This window comes from Lemur catta, chromosome 19 (genome assembly GCF_020740605.2).
Source record: "Lemur catta isolate mLemCat1 chromosome 19, mLemCat1.pri, whole genome shotgun sequence".
NCBI lineage: Eukaryota > Metazoa > Chordata > Mammalia > Primates > Lemuridae > Lemur > Lemur catta.
Window position 1 is genome coordinate 27,299,888 of NC_059146.1, and position 18,896 is coordinate 27,318,783.

At 37.9% G+C, this 18,896-nt stretch overlaps 1 protein-coding gene across 4 annotated transcripts in view; it reads right to left on the bottom strand.

The window, feature by feature from the left end:
* ZNF45 (zinc finger protein 45) overlaps positions 1-18,811 on the bottom strand; it is a 39,712-nt gene extending 20,901 nt beyond the window's left edge. For 2 of the 4 annotated variants that reach the window (XM_045531522.1, XM_045531521.1), the window contains exons 1-5: positions 9,460-9,493; positions 8,655-8,949; positions 7,125-7,210; positions 2,553-2,715; positions 782-828 (exon numbers count right to left, since the gene is read on the bottom strand). In XM_045531522.1, coding sequence (XP_045387478.1) covers positions 782-828; positions 2,553-2,559 — 54 coding nt within the window. In that variant the 5' untranslated portion in view covers positions 2,560-2,715; positions 7,125-7,210; positions 8,655-8,949; positions 9,460-9,493. Of the gene's footprint in view, positions 1-781; positions 829-2,552; positions 2,716-5,114; positions 5,203-7,124; positions 7,211-8,654; positions 8,950-9,459; positions 9,494-18,780 lie in introns of those variants that run through there. The other 2 variants (XM_045531523.1, XM_045531524.1) reach the window with 2 other exon arrangements.
* Between the last annotated feature and the right edge of the window lie 85 nt (positions 18,812-18,896).

Sequence of the window (18,896 nt, forward strand, 5' to 3'; positions counted from 1 at the left end):
TATAACTCAGGCATGGGTAAGAAAAATCTAGCTATCCTATGTGAAAATATCTAATAATATTTTCTCTGATCAGTTACATCATGTTGCATTGTCATATTTGAATATTCTATATACAAAATTCTTAAACCACCAGATATTGAAAGTGCTTTTTCAATTTAGTGTTCCTAAGACGTTTGGAATATTTTTTTTTACATTTTTTTTTTCTCAGTCGCAATTTCTGTCTTAACATTAGGAATAAATAATAGCAAAACTCCTTCAAATTCCTTTTTGGGGAAAATGGTTATAAAATTCTAAATTATTAATACTTACATGTCCCTGAATAGGGACAACTTATCTCACACATGTACCACAAAGTACATCAATTCAAGGGAATACAATGTAGCCATTAAAAATGTAAGGTATATAATATTAATTAGAAAAGACATAGTTTGAAAATTTTACCTATACAATGATTACAAATATACAGTCACGAATGCAATGAGGATAAGAACATGGGAAAATAAAAACAGTTGTTTTACAAGGGAAATAGTAGAAAAATGGGAGACTTTTATCCTCTGTTATAGACTTTTCTATTCTATGCTTATTTATGAAATTATAAAGTCATAAAACAAAACAACAAAAATTAAACTACACTAAAATAAAAAGTAGCAAGCACCTGGCACACAAGAGGTTCTCAAATGTCTACTTTTCTCCTTAATTCTTCCCAAGAAAGAGAATAAGATCTGTGTAATCTTTGAGAAATGGAGGACAATTATAACCTAGAAAGGGAAGTCCAACTCACCTCGGACTTGGTCATTTTGTCCTCCTCCTTCTGGGGAAAGGCCAAATCTTAGGAAGGCATATGTGGGAAAGAGGAATAAAGCTATGAGAGTTTGGCTAAGGAAATCGATAACCCATATGGCTGTTTTACTTGAAATAGCAACAGTGCCCCTTCCTCTGGGTGGCCTGATGAACAGAGTGTACACTGGATTCCAGACACCACTCACCCCTTTGGCTCTGAGAACCTGCAGTGAGTGACCTGCCCAACCACATAGAGTGTTCCCTTAACACAAGTTCTCTTTGTGGCTTTCAAGGTATAACTATGATTCCAGAAAACAGTAGAAATTGATAGTAAAGTATGCAGGTTAAGAGAGTAATCAATCTCTGGGGCCAAATGTCTAGATTCGTGGCACTGCTATTTATTAGCTGTGAAATCTCAGACAAATTATTAACATCTTCGTGCCTCAATTGTTCAACCATAAAATGGAGAAATTAACAATGGGAAAATTAATAATCTGGTAGTATTGTAGTAAGAATTAAATGAGTAGGAAGAAAGCTCAGAGAACATTTTCAGAGTACCTTATTTCTTAGGTGCAGAAAAGCAGGTAATATTCAGTAACATAAAAACTGTCCTCATAAATGGTTTCTATCTATGAGCTCTTAGAGAATGTTGCTCGGTCATATGAAAATCACCTCTGAAATATCTGCTGTTCTCTCTTGGTTTGTCATAGTTAACTTGATGCCTCTGCAATAACATTTTAAGATTACAGTAGTCCCCCCTTATCTGTAGTTTTGCTTTCCATGGTTTCAGCTACCTGAGGTCAACTGCGATCCAAAAATAGGTGAGTACAGTACAATAAGATATTTTGAGAAAGAGAGAAAGAAACCACATACACATAACTATTTTATAGTATATTGTTATATTTTTTAAATTGTTCTATTTTATTATTTTATTGTTATTCTCTTACTGTGCCTAATTTATAAATTAAACTTTATCATAGGTATGTATGTATAGGAAACAACGTAGTATATATAGGGTTGAGTACTATCTGGGGATTCAGACATCCACTGAGGGCCCTAGAACATATCCCCTGCGAATAAGTGGGGACTACTGTACATAGATGACTGATTTTTTTTGGCGGTAAAATATGTAACATAAAATTTGCCATTTTAACCATTCTTTAAGTATACAGTTAAGTAAGTACATTTGCTTTGTCATGCAGCCATTACCACTATCCATCTCCAGGACTTTTTCATCATCCCAAACTGAAACTCTTGTAGCAATCATTCCCCATTCCCCCTCCCCCAGTCCCTGGTAACCACTTTGCCTCTAGGAATTTGACTGCATCAATGACTAGTTTTTAGAAAGTATAAGACTTTGCAAAATTTACTTTGTTAACAGTAGGGCCTTAAAAAGACTATCGTGGAGATAAAGAAAATTTAATAAAATCCTGTGACTCTGCAAGATTTACGCAATCATAAGTTTGATAATCAATATGTCATTGAAATTAACAAGCTATAATAATCATAGTAATGGTAAAAACAAAAATGGTAATGTTTAACATTAAATGAAGAATACATACATGTTAGGGGCCTTGTGAAGCACTTGGCGCACATTGTTTCATGAAGGTACTCAACATACAATTGTGAAGAAGCTACTGTTGTACCAGCCATATAACCTTGGTTCAGCTACCTAAACCTCTGTGCCTATCCTCAGCCATAAAAAGGAGACAAAAACTGAATTTTAATCATAGGATTACTGTGGGGAATAAATAAATGAATTTATGCAATACCTGGCATTTTAGGAAGTTCTCAACAAATGATGATCGTGAAAATCGTTGTACCCATTTAACAGGTGAGGAAGCTGAGGCTTGATGAAGTCAAGAGGCAGGAGTGGCACCTGAATCCAGCTTTCATACTAGAGCCAGTACTCTAAATCTTGTCTCTCCGTTGCTTCTAAAGACAAAAATAAGCAGATGGGAGTCTAAGCACTCAGGGAAAGAGAAATGACAGCTTAAGAGCTAGAGATAAAAGAAAGACAGAAATGGAGAGAGTACTCTGAAGCAAAAGGAGCTGCTGGAGGGAGAAGAGAACAGACCAGCCCAACAGTATTGGAATACTGGCATCTCCAACTTGCTAGTACTTTGTGCCTTAATGTCAAGTCTATAAATTGGGAGTAATAATAATACCAACCTCATAGGAAGGTCAAAGTGACTAAATATACATAAAACATTTGGAACAATGACAGCTTAAACAATCATTATAAGTTATCCATAAACCCATACGGCTGCTCTACATGAAATAGTCAAGGAGCCCCTTCCTTGGTGCTATGGATTGAATGTTTGTATTCCCTTGAAATTCATATGTGGAAGCCCTAATGTGATGTTATTGGGAGGTAGGGCCTTTAGGAGATAATTAGGTCATAAGAGTCGAGCCCCCATGAGGGGATTGGTGTCCTTATAAGAAGAGAAAGTGAGCTGGTGCTCTCTCTCTCGCCCCCATATGAGAATACAAGACAGCACATGCAAACCAGAACGAGTGGCTTCACCAGACACTGGATTTGCCGACAACTCAATCTTGGACCTCCAGCCTCCAGGACTGTGAGAAATAAATGTTTGTTGTTTAAGCCACCCAGTCTATGGTATTTTTGTTACAGCAGCACAAACTAAGGCACTCAGGGTGGCTGCAGCTGTACGTGGCTGGATGAGCAGAGCATGGGCTGGACTCTAGATACCACTCAACCCTTCAGCCGAGAGCCCCTGTACAGTGAACAACCAAGTTCTCCTTGTAGCTCTCAGGGTATGATTCTGATTCCAGGGAGGGCAGAAATTGATAGTAAAACACCCAAGTTAAAAGGTAAGTTTAATTATTGTTTCATGTATTTGTTAGTAAATTATTATTAGATAGTCCTCCCACTTCAGCCAGAAGAACTATGGAAAAGGGCAATGTAAAACTTCCCAATCTTGGAAGAAATCGCCTTTTAGAATTTGTAATTCACTTTGTTCTAACTCTATGTTTGCCCAGCAATCTCTGCTCAGTAAGAGTGTTTTGCAGGGGGGTCTTTCTATTGCTTCTGGGGGGAAAGGGATAATTAGTAAATCAACTACCTGTCTTGTGATTAATGCTTATTCAGCTTTATATCCCAAGCATCTAGAACAGTGCCTGTAACAGAGTAATTGCTCAACAAAACTGACAGAAAGAATGAAAGAACTCACCATCAGACAGGTAGAGGCATATGGAAAGACTAAACTAGTTGGTCTAAGGTCTCTCTGAATTGTATAATTCTAAGATTGACCCCGGCTGGGAGGATTTGGAGAGAGTTTTATTTCCAATTTATTCCTCTAGGTTTTTCACAATATTTGCTGATCTTGGGCAAGATCAAGGTCATCTTTGGAAGGAAAAGAGTCTTGGGATTTTGTTAAATGCCATCTTAGGAAGGTGCTTTCTCCTCTTCAAAGTCAGTGCCATGGATTGCTGTTATAGAATCCACAGAATATGCCCATCAAAATATTGACAATGACAACTATTTCATTGCCTGCATAACTAGCACTGGACAGGTTAACTTATTACTTCTTCTTTAAATAAATAAGTTTGTTAATTCAATGAACCCTATGGGAACGTTACTAAAAAAGATTTAATACAATTCCCTAGTCTCCAGATGCTCCCGGTCAAGTGATTAGGAAACCAGCAATTGTGCTACAAATGGTTAAGTGCCAGAGTAACGCACAGGGTCTTCTGGCAGCATAGGAACGGGCTCCTATCCAACACTGGCATGCAGGGGGTTCTTAACGTGGACTAATCTGAGTCCTGGAGGATGACTGAGCTCTATTACCCAAAGAGAACCAGAATTACTAAAAAAACTGCCAGAGAACAAATGTTATGATGTGAGGACAAACAAGAGGCAGGAAAAGATGGGCAGGAAAGCACAATTCAAACCATAATGATTTCCACTGGAACTATACCTTCTTTCAATGGCATTAACCTCTCCATGTTGTCACTCAGCCACCTTCATAATTAAGACTCAGGCACAATTCATCCCATCAGCCAGACCATCTGTACCCCACCGGATCCTCAACACAATAGGTTTTACCTCTATCCCAGCCTCTGAAATTTTTCAAACAAGCCAATCATATCCTCTTTTGGGGACCCAGGATCACCCTACCCTCTGTCACTACAAAGTCAACCTACCACAGCCCCTGTTGGTTCAATCTATTGCTAGTGCAGCCCCAACATGGCCTTGCATGGAGTACACTGTTCTCCTCCCCTAGGCTGTGAATATATGTTGACTAATAAACTATCGCCAGTCTTAACTGTGTAGGCTGAGTGTAGGGTTTGTGTGTTCAGCCACTTCATACCATTTAGCGGGGTGCCTTAGTCCGTTTATGCTGCTTAGCAAAATTCCACAGGCTGGGTAATTTACTTCTCACAGTTCTGAAGTCTGGGAAGTCCAAGTTCAAGGTTTCAGCAGGTTGTACGTCTGGTGAGGGCTTTCTCGCCATGTCCTCACAATGCAGAAGGGAGAGAAGGACAAAGAAGAGGGGAGGAAGACTGTCTTCAAATGGCAAAAGATGCGAACTCTTTCAGAAGCCTCTTTTTAAGGGCAGTAATTCACTTGTGAGGCTTAATCACTTCCTAAAAGGCCCCACTTCTTAATACCACCACAATCGGGATTAAGTTTCAACGTATGAATTTTGGGGGACATTCAGACCATGGCAGGTGGGGATCCCTCCTTCACCAATGAGATGAATAGGTGATCATAACAATATCAGAATTACTAATAAAGAACACAGAAGCTCAAGCTCACTGAAGCAGTGTAAGGTCTGAGTCTTTATATTTTTTACCAAGTTCCCCAGGTGATTCTGATGTGATGGCAGTTCAAGAACCACTGCATTATTCTACACAGCCTCTCAAAGAGTTGATGGAATTGCCCCAGGGCACCCAGGAAGCCAGAGGTAGGGCTGGGCCTGGCACAGGCCCGGTTACCAGCTCTCTGCTCCTCTCCATTATATGATGCCCCTGGAGCTCTCCCTAAGAGGAAAGAGCAGCAGAATAACTGGTAAAGGCCTCTGGAGGTAAATTCTCAGAGTGAAAAAGGAGGCTTTCCTTCAGACCAGTGCTGTCGGACAGAAATACAATGCATGCTATTTGTGTAATTTAAAAATTTCCCGTAGCCACATTTAAGAAGGTAAAATGAAGCAAATGAGCTTAATTTTAACAATATATTTCCTTTAACCTAATATATCCAAAATATTATCACTTCAACTTGTAATCAGTATAAAAATTATTGAGATATTTTACATTTTTTTTTCATACTAAGTCTTTGAAATCTGTCGTGTCTTACACTTATAACTCAATTCAGACTAACCACATTTCAGGGGCTCAGTGATCTCATATAGTTAATGGCTACCATATTGGATACCACAGGTTTAGACCTTTTCAACAAAGCAATATAGACCACACAATCATCCCCCAGGGACTTATTTAGTTCAAAAGACAGAAAATTAGTGTTAGTTATAGGTTTAAACAATCCTTATCATAAAAAATTCATTTTTGATCAAATATATGATAGAGAGGAAGTATCAAAAGAAAAAGTGGAAGCTGGGGAAGAATATTTAAAATATACCTTGGCCCCTTCAGTAACTTATTGAATTTTTCATGTTGCATAATCATCTACATAAGACAATGGCCAGCTTTAGCCTGTAAAGAGGGCTGACTACGTGCCAGGCACTATTTCAAGCACTTTAGATACTTTTTAATCTTGACAGAAACCTTAAGAAGTAGGTATTGATATTATTCCTGCTTGTTAGGTAAAAAACTGAGGCACACAAAGATTAAGTAACTTGCCAAAGATTATGCAGTTACTGAGCATTAGAGTTAGGTTTTCATTCTAGCTGCTGAGGCTTGATTCTGACTCTGCCCCTTGCTGACTGTGCCACCAAATCATTTGTTCAATTAACTTGTCTGTGCTTGTCTCTTCATCTTTAAAATGAGAATAAGAACAGGATTGTTGTGAAAAATAAATGAAGTAGTATACGTAAAGCACTGGAAATTCTTCAAGTCATAAGAAACACCCAACAAATGTCAGCTGTTCTCATCACCACCATTACAATGCAAATAAAAAAAAAACATTGAATCTTAACGTTGATTTATCTGTAAGGAATTTGTTCGAGATCATGACAATATTATCCATAATTGTATATCAACTTTTGAACACTCTGAAAAAGTTGATGGATTCTACTGCCCACCCAAAGTAAGTGAGATAAAGGACAAGGAATATAGATAGTCTTCCTATTTTGCTCTCTAATCCCAAACTGTAGTATCTTATTTCCAGCTGCCTGTTTGACAGCTACATGAATCATACTTACTCAATGAATAACTCCTCTTTGTCAACCTTTTGCTCGGCACTCTGAGAAGAATATGATGATGTCTGTGACACAGAGGTCCCTGCAGTCTAATGGAAGAGAGATAAGAAACTAAGAGTTATATGCCAGTGGCAAGTATAACTACAAAGGAGTAAAGAAAATCCATCATCTTTCTTTTCCTACCTGCAACTCTTTCTAGTTTTCTCACATAAGTATCATTCTCCTAGTTGCCAAGAGTGAAAACCTCAGAGTTACTGTTAATATCTGTTATGGGTTAAATTGTTCCCCCCCCTCCCCCGACCCAAAGTTCATATGTTAAAGTCCTAACCCTCAAAATGTGACTGTACTTGGAGATAGTGCCTTTAAAGAGGTGATTAAGTTAACATACAGAGGGACAAAAGGAAAGCTTGCACACACACAGGAGAGAGGCCTTAGAAGAAATAAAACCTGCTGATACCTTGATCTTGGACTTCTACCTTGTGAAAAAATACATTTCTGTCGTTTAAGCCACCCAGTCTGTGGTATTTTGTTACTGCAGCCATAGCAAAAGAACACAAACTCCCCTCCCTTAGCCTTCATATATAAACAATTTATAATAATTAAATTTTAAGTCCTACTGACTCAATCTCTGGGTTTGCTTTAAAATATTCAAAGGAAAAAAATGTACGTGGGGAGAGGGAGAAGCAACAAGATTAGCAAGGATCAAACAAAGCAGGGTGATTGTTACAGAGAAGTTCATTATATTATACTTTGGGTATGTTTGGAAATTTCCATAGTAAAGAACTAAGGGTGTAAAAACCCACTATGAATAGTGTGAGAACAATGTCATAAAACACAAATACATGTTAAAAGCTGCTAAACAGAAATACATTATAACGCTAATATAATAATTATCTCTATCTTCATATTAAGGTAATTTATAATTTTACATATATTTCTGTATTTTCTGAATTTTGTAAGTGAGCATGCATTTCTAAGAATATTAACTATAAATATTGTTTTAAAATCAAGTTAAATGAGAATTATTTCAAAATTTTATAAACAAGTCCAAACTCATTAACCTTGCTTTCAAAATCTTCTACAATAAAATTACAATCTCTCTCCCCAACTTGATCCCACATGACTCCTCTGCAGCCAGTTTCTTATGGTTGAGTATTTATATGGCTTGCTTTTTCTATTTTATTTCCTAATACCAGTTTTAGGATTCCAAACTATGGGACCAAGGATACCCAAAGATATAAGGAACACAAGCCCTAGACACAAATCCCACTGTTCTTACTAGCACTGTGACATAGCGTAAGTAACTTGGGCTCTCTTTGTTTCCATTTCTACATCTATGAAACAGGTGTACAGTATCCACATCACAGGGCATTTGTGAAGGTTAAAGGTGCTTATTTTTATAAAGCCCTTACAAGGACACTTAGCACTCCATGTTTAACTATTACAATTATTACTCCTGTTACATATTTTCCCAATTATTCAACAATAACCGAACACTTTGGTAGCAGAAACATTTGCTAATGAATGAAATACCTTCTCCCACTTGTAACAGAAAAGAAAGGTGACTGCTAAGTCCTGTAATAGTGGGGCTCTGGTGCCAGGAGCCTACACTTCACTCCCTCCTCTCTCCAGCATTCTTTCAGGAGTCAGGGCAGAGGAAAGAAAGGAGGCTGGGTGATCTTGTCTGTGGTTCTGGAAAATCCACAGAGGATAGCCCTAGACTCCATCTGTGAGTGATGCATTCTTTCTTGGAAAACAGGTCAGAAGTAGTCCAGGAACAGCCTCCTTTCCTGCAGAAAGAAGAGCCAGTCGTACTTCGAGGAGCTTCCTGTGAAGGGAATACTTTTCAGGTCAGTAGGATAGTAATAATATTAACAGCCAACACGTTGCCACATGCCTGCACTGTTTTATAAATAAATACTTTACGTGTAGTGTATTACTAATTCTCAAAACAATGTATACGGTAGGAACTCGTTAATATTCCCTTTTCGAGAAGAGGAAATTAAGGAACAGAAAGATCAAGTGCTCACCCAACGTTGTATCGCTAGGAACTGACAGAGCGTGTGGAAGGTGGGGGAAGGCGCCTTGGGCAACGGAGAGCCGGGGACGCCCTCAGACACTGTCCCATCCAGGCCCATCTCCCACCTGGGGACGCGCGAGCCGCCCCAAGCGCAGAGGCTCCCGAGAGGGAAAGGTAAGCAGCCGCCCCGGCCCCTCAACCCCGCCTTCTGCCGCTGGCCGCGGAGTCTCTTCCCGGCGACCGACGCGTGGGCCCCGCGGACCCTACGACCAGGCCACAAAAGTTAAAAGTGGTCGCGGGGTCACGAGGCTCACTCACCTGTCTCAGAGGAACAGAGGCCGTGCTCACAAGCTCCCGCAGCGGAAGTGCCGCGGGCTCCGGGGAGCTCGGGAACTACACTTCCCAGGATCCCCGAGGAGCGCAGAGGCCCCTGCCCCGCCCCTCCGGGGCGGGACTGCCGGCTCCAGCTCTCAGGGCCACACGCGTATTTCCCAGAATCCCCGAGGAGAGCGGGCTTCACTCAAGCCTTCAGGTAGCCGGGATGCCACCGAACACTCTGAGCACTGGATTATACTTCCCCATTGCCCCGGCGGAGCAAGTAACAAAGGCACGCTTTCCTGGAGCGGAAGTGCCCCAAACCACAGGAAGCGTCTGGACTTCACGTCCCAGAATCCTCTGTAAGGCTGAGCTTCCCGCCAGACTGCAACTTTCCTTTTGAATTAGCAGGTGGAGTCTAAGTAAGTGCTTATACAGCTCAGCCTGCCTTTTTACCTTTTGCCATTGTTCCCTTTCACACGTGGCAGAAGTTGGAAATATATATATACGATATATATATAAAGGAAAATAATTATAAAGGAGTGGTACGCGTTACCTAAAAATAGAGATAATAAAAGGGACGGGCCGAGCCGCACTGAACAAGGCTTTATTATATGGGCCTGGATTCACCTGTGACTAAGAACATGCAAAAAAAGGATTTGCAGCCATCGAGCAGGACATGAAACCGAAGCAGCAAAATTGTCTGCTTTTTTTCGCTTTACTTTTCTTTCGCTGTACTTTTCTTGCATTTTCAGAGAACTGGAGAAAATATAGTAAGGTATAAGCCCTACCCTATATAAAATCATTTAAAAATTTCTTCTGAGTTCAGATTAAGGAGTCACATCACCTACTTCGTACTGTTATAATCAGGAATCCGTAAAGGTGTCTTATGAATCGACAAATCAGTTGAAACTAGGATGTGTGTGATTATTCAGCAAGGGGGGGTGGTGAAGTGAGGGCTCAACTCATGAAACTAGCAAAAAAAAAAAAAAAAAAAAAAACCAGAAAGCTATGCTATCCACTTTTCTCCAAGGTAGAAACCAAATACTTTTCCAACTTTTATTACGAAAGTGTGAAAGAAAAAAAAAGAAAGTTAACTACAAAGGAGGAGCTGTAAATATTTAAACAATGTTCAGTTGAGGCCACTTCAAATTCAGGATACTCCCTCTACATTAAAAAAGAGAAATAACATGTGTTTTTTAAGTCAGTGTCTTAAATGAGAGGAATCAGTCTAAGGAATCATATGATTCCCTACTTAACAAATATTCCCCTTCCTCTCAAAACAAAAACAGGTCAAAGGTATACAACTAAAGATTAAGGGTGAAAAGAGTAGACTCCCTGGCATAGATAGAAACTCAGCTCCAAATAATCCCTGAAATTGTATTAAAGTGATCCTGTATTGCTAATTGCATCAGAAATCTGGCTGAAGAAAATTAAAATCTCAGTAGACAAAGTAATATTATCTCAGGCCACAATGTACTTCTATAATTTTTGAAAAACATTAAGAATATTGTACAAAGTCAGCTTTAAATTTAAAAAAGTAATACTTTAGATATGGAGGGACACTTCAAAATGATTTTAAAAATTTATTTCTTGAAGAATGTAACACAAATGTAATTTGTATGCACCTAAAAAAATCCTCAAATATTTCAAGCAAAGTCAGAATTATAAAGAAAAACAGACACAGCAAAGCAGGGAATTTTCAACACATGTCTCTAACAGAACAAAGCAGAGCAAAAATATCAGTCAGTATTTGGAACACCTGACCTATTAGAAACTAGGATAAGTATTATATACAGAATGCTACACCCAGCAACTGTTAAATATATCTTCTCAAGAACACATAGAATGCTTACTAAAACTGAGCATATACTGGGCCAAAAAAGCAATAACAACACAGTTCAAAGAACTAAAATAATAAATAGGAGATTTTCTGGTTATAATGTAATTAAGCTCAAAATTAATAACAAAATGGCAACTAGATATGTCCATCATGTTTAGATATTAAGGAATTCTCTTTTAAAAATCATAAGGCAAGAAAAGATCCCAATGGAAACTAAAATAACATTTTTAAACCAAATGATAATAAATCTAGTACATATCAAAACTGATAGGATGCAGTGAAAGTCAACTTTCAAGGGCTAAAAAATTATAAGTGAATAACCTAATATAAGAGGTTAGAAAAAGCAAATTAAAGAAAAATATTTTTAAAAGAGCAAATAAATGAAATAGAAAAAAATCATGAAGAGAAGATTGAAATGTTCTTTGAAAAGAAAATAAAATTATTAAAGCCCAGATGAGGCTAACCAAGAATGCAGAGTAATCTCAAATTACAAATTAGAGAATGAAAAATTGGTCATCACTACAAATATTCCAGATATTAAACATACATTATGAGCAACTTATACCAATGAAACTGAAGATTTATGTGAAATGGATAAATTTCTTAGAGATTTGACACAAGAAGAGTAGACCTAGAACTATTTAAAAATTGAATTTGTAAATAAAAACCCTCATAAAAAGAAATCTCTGAGTCCATATAACATTACCATGAATTCTAGCATATATTAGGGAATTCTACTAGAAGAAAAATAGGAAACATTCTCCAATTTATTTGATGAAGCCAACATAACCTTAATACCAAATCTGACAAAAACTTTAGGACAAAGGAAAATGACATGCCCTTCTCCTCATTAATATATGTGCATAATTCTGAAATAAAATTTTAACAAAACAAATCTTACAACATAGAAAAAGGATAATACATTATTATCAAGTTGTGTTTATTCTAAGAATGCAATCAATTTAATATATTCCATTAACAATATATAGCATCTACAGAGATACAGATAATTTGTTTCATAAAATGATATATATTTATAATTAAAAAGACATCAAAATCACAGATCTTTTAAAAAGCATAGCAGATATTCTCATTGGTGAAATGTTGAAAGCTTTCTCTCAGAGATTAGAATGAATCAGAGAAGCACACTGTCAGCCCTTCTCTTCAACATTGTACTGGCCTTTTATCTAACACTTATTAATTCTAATAATTTGTTAATAGATCTTTTGAATTTTTGTTGCTGGCAAATTTCCAGGAAAGGGGACATGTACAGCAGTAGAGAAAGGGCAAACTTTTTCATAAATGATGCTGAGTTAATTTGTTAACCACATGGAAAAAATGAAACAGCTACCTCACAGTGTACTGCACACACAAATCAATAGCTTACGGATGTTAGATGTAAATGTAGACAGAAATACAAATAAATCTCCTAGAGAACAGCAGAGGAGCAAATCTTGATGATTTAGGGATGGGGAAAGGTTTCATAAATGGGCATCCACTATGCAAACCACTAACCATAAAGGAAACAACTGATATACAAACCACTTATCATAAGGAAAAATTTGAAAAATTAGACAACAAAATAAATAAATGAAATAGAATCCACAGATCTACACATATTTATTCACCTAACTTATGCTAAAAATGACACTGAAATGCAGTGGGGAAAGGCTCGTCTTTTAAATAAATGGTGCAGGACCCATTGGAATGAGCCTGGGTACCTGGAACCACCACACCATGCCTGGATTACTTATATCGAGGCTTCTTTTATGTGAAATAGAAATGAATGATATATTTTATTTAAGTCACTATTAGTGGAAGTCTATGTGACTAGGAGTTAAACTCATTTAAGGTATACAATATTTTTAGTATAGTCACAGAGCTGTGCAACCATCACCACAATGTAATTCTGAAACATTCTCGTTTCCTCTAAAAGAAACCCCATACTCATTACTTCTCTCCTCATCACTCCCAACCACCCAACCACAGTAGTAAATAACCACTAATCTATTTACTGCCCCTATAGATTTGCATATCCTAGATGTTTCATATAAATGGAACCATACAATGTACAGTCTTTTGTGACTAGGCTCTTTCACTTAGCATAATGTTTTCAGGGTCCATCCTTGTTGTAGCATGTATCAATATTTTGCTTCTTTTTCAGTGTTGAATAATGTTCCACAACAGTTGATGTATATTTGGGTTGTTTCTACCTTTTGAATATTATGAATAATGCTGTTCTGAATATTCATATGTAAGTTTTGTGTGGCATACGTTTTCATTTCTTTTGGGTGTATACCTGGAAGCAAAACTTATGGGTCATATGGTAATTCTTTTTTTTTTTTTTTTTTTTTGAGACAGAGTCTCACTCTGTTGCCTGGGCTAGAGTGCTGTGGCGTCAGCCTAGTTCACAGCAACCTGAAACTCCTGGGCTCAAGCAATCCTTCTGCCTCAGCCTCCTGAGTAGCTGGGACTACAGGCATGTGCCACCATGCCTGGCTAACTTTTTTTTTCTATATATATTTTTAGTTGGCCCACTAATTTCTTTCTATTTTTAGTAGAGATGGGGGTCTCACTCTTACTCAGGCTGGTATCGAACTCCTGACCTTGAGTAATCCACCCGCCTTGGCCTCCCAGAGTGCTAGGATTACAGGCGTGAGCCACCATGCCCGGCCAGTAATTCTATTTTAACTTTTGAGAACTGCCAAACTTTTCCACAATGTCTGCAAGGTTTTACATTCCCACTAGCAATGTATAAGGTTTTCAATTTCCCCACATCTTCACTCATGCTTATTACTATCTGTCTTTTTATTATCTCTTGAGCGTGAAGTGAAATCTCATTGTGGTTTAGATTTGTATTTCTCTAATGACTAAAGATGTTGAGCATTATTTCATGTCCATTTGTATTTTCTTTGGAGAAATGTCCTTTCAAAGCTTTTGATTAGTTTTAAATTGGGTTGTCCTTTTAATTAATATAATTTAATTGTATATTAAATTGTAATGTATTCTTGAAAAATTGACCTCTTTTATTCAATGCTCCTCTTTATCCCTGATAACTGTCCTTTTTCTGAAGTTTGCTTTCTCTGAAATTGATATAGCTACTTCAATTTTCTTTTTATTAGTGTTAGCATATCACACTAATAAAATCTATTATAGTGTTATACCTGTTATATCTTTATCCCTTTCATGTATCTATGTCTTTATGTTCAAAGTGGGTTTCTTATAGACAACATGTACTTGGGTCTTTTTAAAAAATCCATTCTGACAATCTCTCTTTTAATGGGTATATTAGACCATTCATATTTTAAGTGATTGTTGATATAGCTGGGTTAATATCTAGTATAACTCTTCTATTCAGTGTAGTTGTTCTATTTCTTCTTTCTCTGCTTTCTCTGATCTTAATTGAGCATTTTATATAATTCTATTTTCCTCCTTCCTTAGCATAGCAATTATACTTATTAAAAAAATTTTTAGTGGTTGCCCTAGAGTTTGCAATGTACATTTACAACTAATTTAAATCTACATTACACTGCTTCATGGGTAGTGCAGATACTTTAGAGTATTCTCAATTCCTTTCTTTTGTCCTGTTACAACATTGCTATCATTCATGTCACTTGTCCATATGCTATAATCACCCAATACATTGTTATTATTTCTCTGAACAAATAGTTGTCTATAAAGCAGTAAGAATGAGAAAAATAAAAGTTTTTATCTTTATTTATTCCTTCTCTGGTGGTTTTCTTTTTTTCATGTAAATCTGAGTTTCTGACCTACATAATTTTATTTCTCTATGAAGAACTTCCTTAACATTTTTTGCAAGGCAAGTTTACTGGCAACAAATTCCCTCAGTTTTTGCTTGTCTGAGAAAGTCTTTTTCTCCTTCACTTTTGAGGGATAATTTTACTGAATGTAGGATTCTAAGTTGGTGGGGATTTTTCTTTCAATATTTCAAATATGTCACTCCACTCTCTTCTTCGTCACATGTTTTCTGAGAAGTTTGATATAAATTTTATCCTTGCTTCTCTCTAAATAAGTTGTTCCCTAAACTCCCATCCTCCAGCTTCTTTCAAGATTTTCTCTTCGTCTTCAGTTTTCTGTATTTCAAATATAATATGCATAGGTGTAGTTTTTGGTATTTATCCTGAGCTTCCTAGATCTGTGGTTTGGTGTCCCGTCATTAATTTTTTAAAAACCTTCAGCCATTATTAGTTCAAATATTTTTCTCTGTCAATTTCTTCTCTTCCTGGTACTCCCATTATGCATGCATTATACCTTTTACATTTGTCCCCAAGTTCTTGAATATTCTGTTCCATTTTCCTTTTTTTTTTTTCATTCTTTTTTCTCTTTACATTTCAGTTTTGGAAGTTTATATTGACACATTTTCATGCTTATTGGTTCTTTCCTCAGCCATGTGCTCCAAAGGCATTCTGCATTTCTGTTATAGGGATTTTGATTTTTAGCATTTCCTTTTTAATCTTTGAGTTTCCATCTGCTTACATTATTCATCTGTTCTAGCATGCTATCTACTTTTTCTGTCAGATCCCTTAACATATTAATCATAAGTGTTTTAAATTCCCTATCTGATAATTCCAAAGTCTGTGTCATACCTAAGACTGCTTCTGAAACTTTCTTTGTCTCTTTGGGCTGTGTTTTCACTTGCCTTATAATTTTTTGTTGAAGGCCAGACATGATGTATCAAGCAATAGGACCTGAGGTAAATAGGCTTTGAATGTGTGGTTTTATGTCAATCTGGCTAGGAGTTGGGCTGTGTTTAATGTTTGCTGCAGCTGTAACATCAGAGGTTTCAGTGTCAGTTTTCTCTAATATCCCTTTTTTCCCCCTACTGTCCCTTCAGTCCAAGAACTCCTTTGAAAATAATGTCTGTGTCTTGCAACCCTTTCAGTTTTAATCTGTTGTTTTACAGGAACCCCATTGATATTATGGTAAAGTGTGGGGAGAGGAGAAGCATTCTACAATCATATGATTAAATCTTTCAGGCGGCCTGAATCCCCAAGCTGTGACCTTCAGAAGAAGTTCTTAGCCTTTCTATTCTCCCCTTAGGTGAGACAGGAAGGCTTAAGAGGGCAGGAGTTGGCATATTGTCCTTCCCCCAGGTTATATGTCTCTAATAAAGTCATTCCTCTTAGAGAGCATTCCTTTGTTATGTGGCATACTCAGTGCATTTCAAAATAGTTGCTTTTTCCCTTCCCCAAACATGAGGGGATTTTTCTTGTATATTCACCATGAGAACCTGGTAGTGTGTTCCTGGAGGTAAATTCCATGAAAGTGTGAGGGTGCCCCTAAGACTGGGTCCCCAGGAGATTTTTTACTCTTAAGCTAGTCCACATTCAGCCTCCTGCAATTTGTCTAAATTAACAATTAAGTGTTCCTACCAATAACACTGGTAATTTAGTGTTACTCGTTAATTGGTAACACTTGGTAATAGGTAGTTACCAATTAAGTGTTCCTTCTGCTCAAAGTAAACTGATCTCTGTTTGCCTGTCTCTCCAGATATTGGGATGGTGGTTTGCCTTGTGACCTCAAATCTCTGACAGATCCAAGAGAAGTCATCAATTTGTTTAGTCTTTTGTTGTTGTGAGGAAGGGAGTGATACTTTTCAGAAGTCTGATTATTTGGGTTTTTTTTTTTATTGTTGAGTTCTAAGAGTTCTTATATTCTAGATACCAGTCCCTCATCACACAATTGGCAAATATTTTCTCCCATTTAGTTGGTTATGTTTTCACTTTCTTAATGGTATCATTTGCACTACAACAGTTTTAATTTTGATTTAGTCCTTTTTTGTTTGTGCTTTTGGTGTTACCTACTCCAAAGTCATGAAGATTTATCCCTATGTTATCTTCTAAGAGTTGTATAGTGTTAGCTGTTATGTTTATGTCAGTGATCTCCTTTGAGTTAATTTTTGAGTATAGTATAAAGAAATTGTCCAACTTCATTCTTTTTTGCATCTAGATATCTGGTTGTCCCACCATCATTCGTTAAAAAGACTATTCTTTCCTCCACTAAATGGTCTTAGTACCCTTGTTGAAAGTTAATTGACAATGTCAGGACTTATTTCTGGACTCTCAATTCTATTCCATTATCTATACATCTACCCTTATGCTAGTACCACACTGTCGTTTTGTAATAGCTTTTGAAATTGGGAAGTATGAGTCTTCCAACTTTGTTCTTCTTTTCCAAAGTTGCTTTGACTATTTTAGGTCCCTTGCATTTCCATATGAATTTTAGGATCAGCTGGTCAATTTCTGGAGAAAAAACAGCCAGCTAGGATATCAATAGGGATTGCACTGAAATCAATTTCAGGAGTATTGCCATCTTAACAATTTTAAGTCTTTCCATCCATGAGCAAGAGATGTCTTTCCTTTTATTTAGGTCTTCTTTAATTTCTTTCAATGATGACTACTATACTAAGTTTCTTTGACCTGAATATTTTCTTTAATCTTAAAGTTCATTTTTCTTCTGGTTTAAAAAAAAAATTCAAACATTTTTGTGGGCCCTTGGCACTTTGCCAACTCTCCCTAACGAATATTGCCAGATTTGCATTTTAAGTAGAGAAAGGCAATCTGGCACAGAAAGTTTCAGAGGAGGGGTTGGGGTGAGGGAAGAGGGCTTAATAAATTTATGTAATCTCAAAATCTGAAACACAAATCACTTCACATCCAAAGTAACACACTTAGAAACAAATCATACGCAGGTATACAATCCCATATATGGTTACAAGCCACAATGTCACAGAGTGAAAACACAACACCCAGGCACCCTTCCCTCCCTCCCTCCCTCCCTTTTTTTTTTTTTCCTGAGACAAGAGTCTCACTCTGCCGCCAGGGCTACAGTGCAGTTACCCGATCATAGCTCACTGCAACCACAAACTTTCTTCCTACCCTCTCCAATCTTTCTTTTCTTTCTTTTCTTTTTTTTTTTTTTCTGAGACAGAGTCTCACTCTGTTGCCCGGGCTATAGTGCCATGGCATCAGCCTAGCTCATTGCAACCACAAACTCCTGGACTCACGCAATACTCCTGCCTCAGCCTCTCTAGTAGCTGGGACTATAGGCGCAAGCCACCATGCCCTACTAATTTTTTCTATTTTTTGTAGAGATGGGGGTCTTGCTATGTTGCTCAGGCTGGCCTGCAACTCCTGGCCTCAAAGGATCCTCCCGCCTCGACCTCCCAAAATGCTAAGATTACAAGCATGAGTAACTGCGCCCCGCCCCACACGTTCTTTAAAGCCAATGTACCCTTTACGCCTGTTGTGCTCCTGGAGCTACTCCAGGCGCTGGCACTACCTCAGGGGGTGAGGAGGGCAGCGAAAAACTAAAGCTCCTGCCCTCACAGAGCTCGCACCTAGGGTACCATTCGCCAACAGTACCCTATAGCCCGCCACCTTCTCCCGTACGCAAGTTCGAGATTTAGGAGACCGCACGTCTTTGCTACGTCTTCTCTAGCGGACGCCAGTCCCACTCACCTCCAACCACGCCGGCCGACGTGAAATCACGGTCCTCCACAGGGAGGGTCAACCAGCTGCGCGGACTGCCACGCGCCTGCTCACGCGCACTCCGGGCACGGGCTGCAGGACCGCGG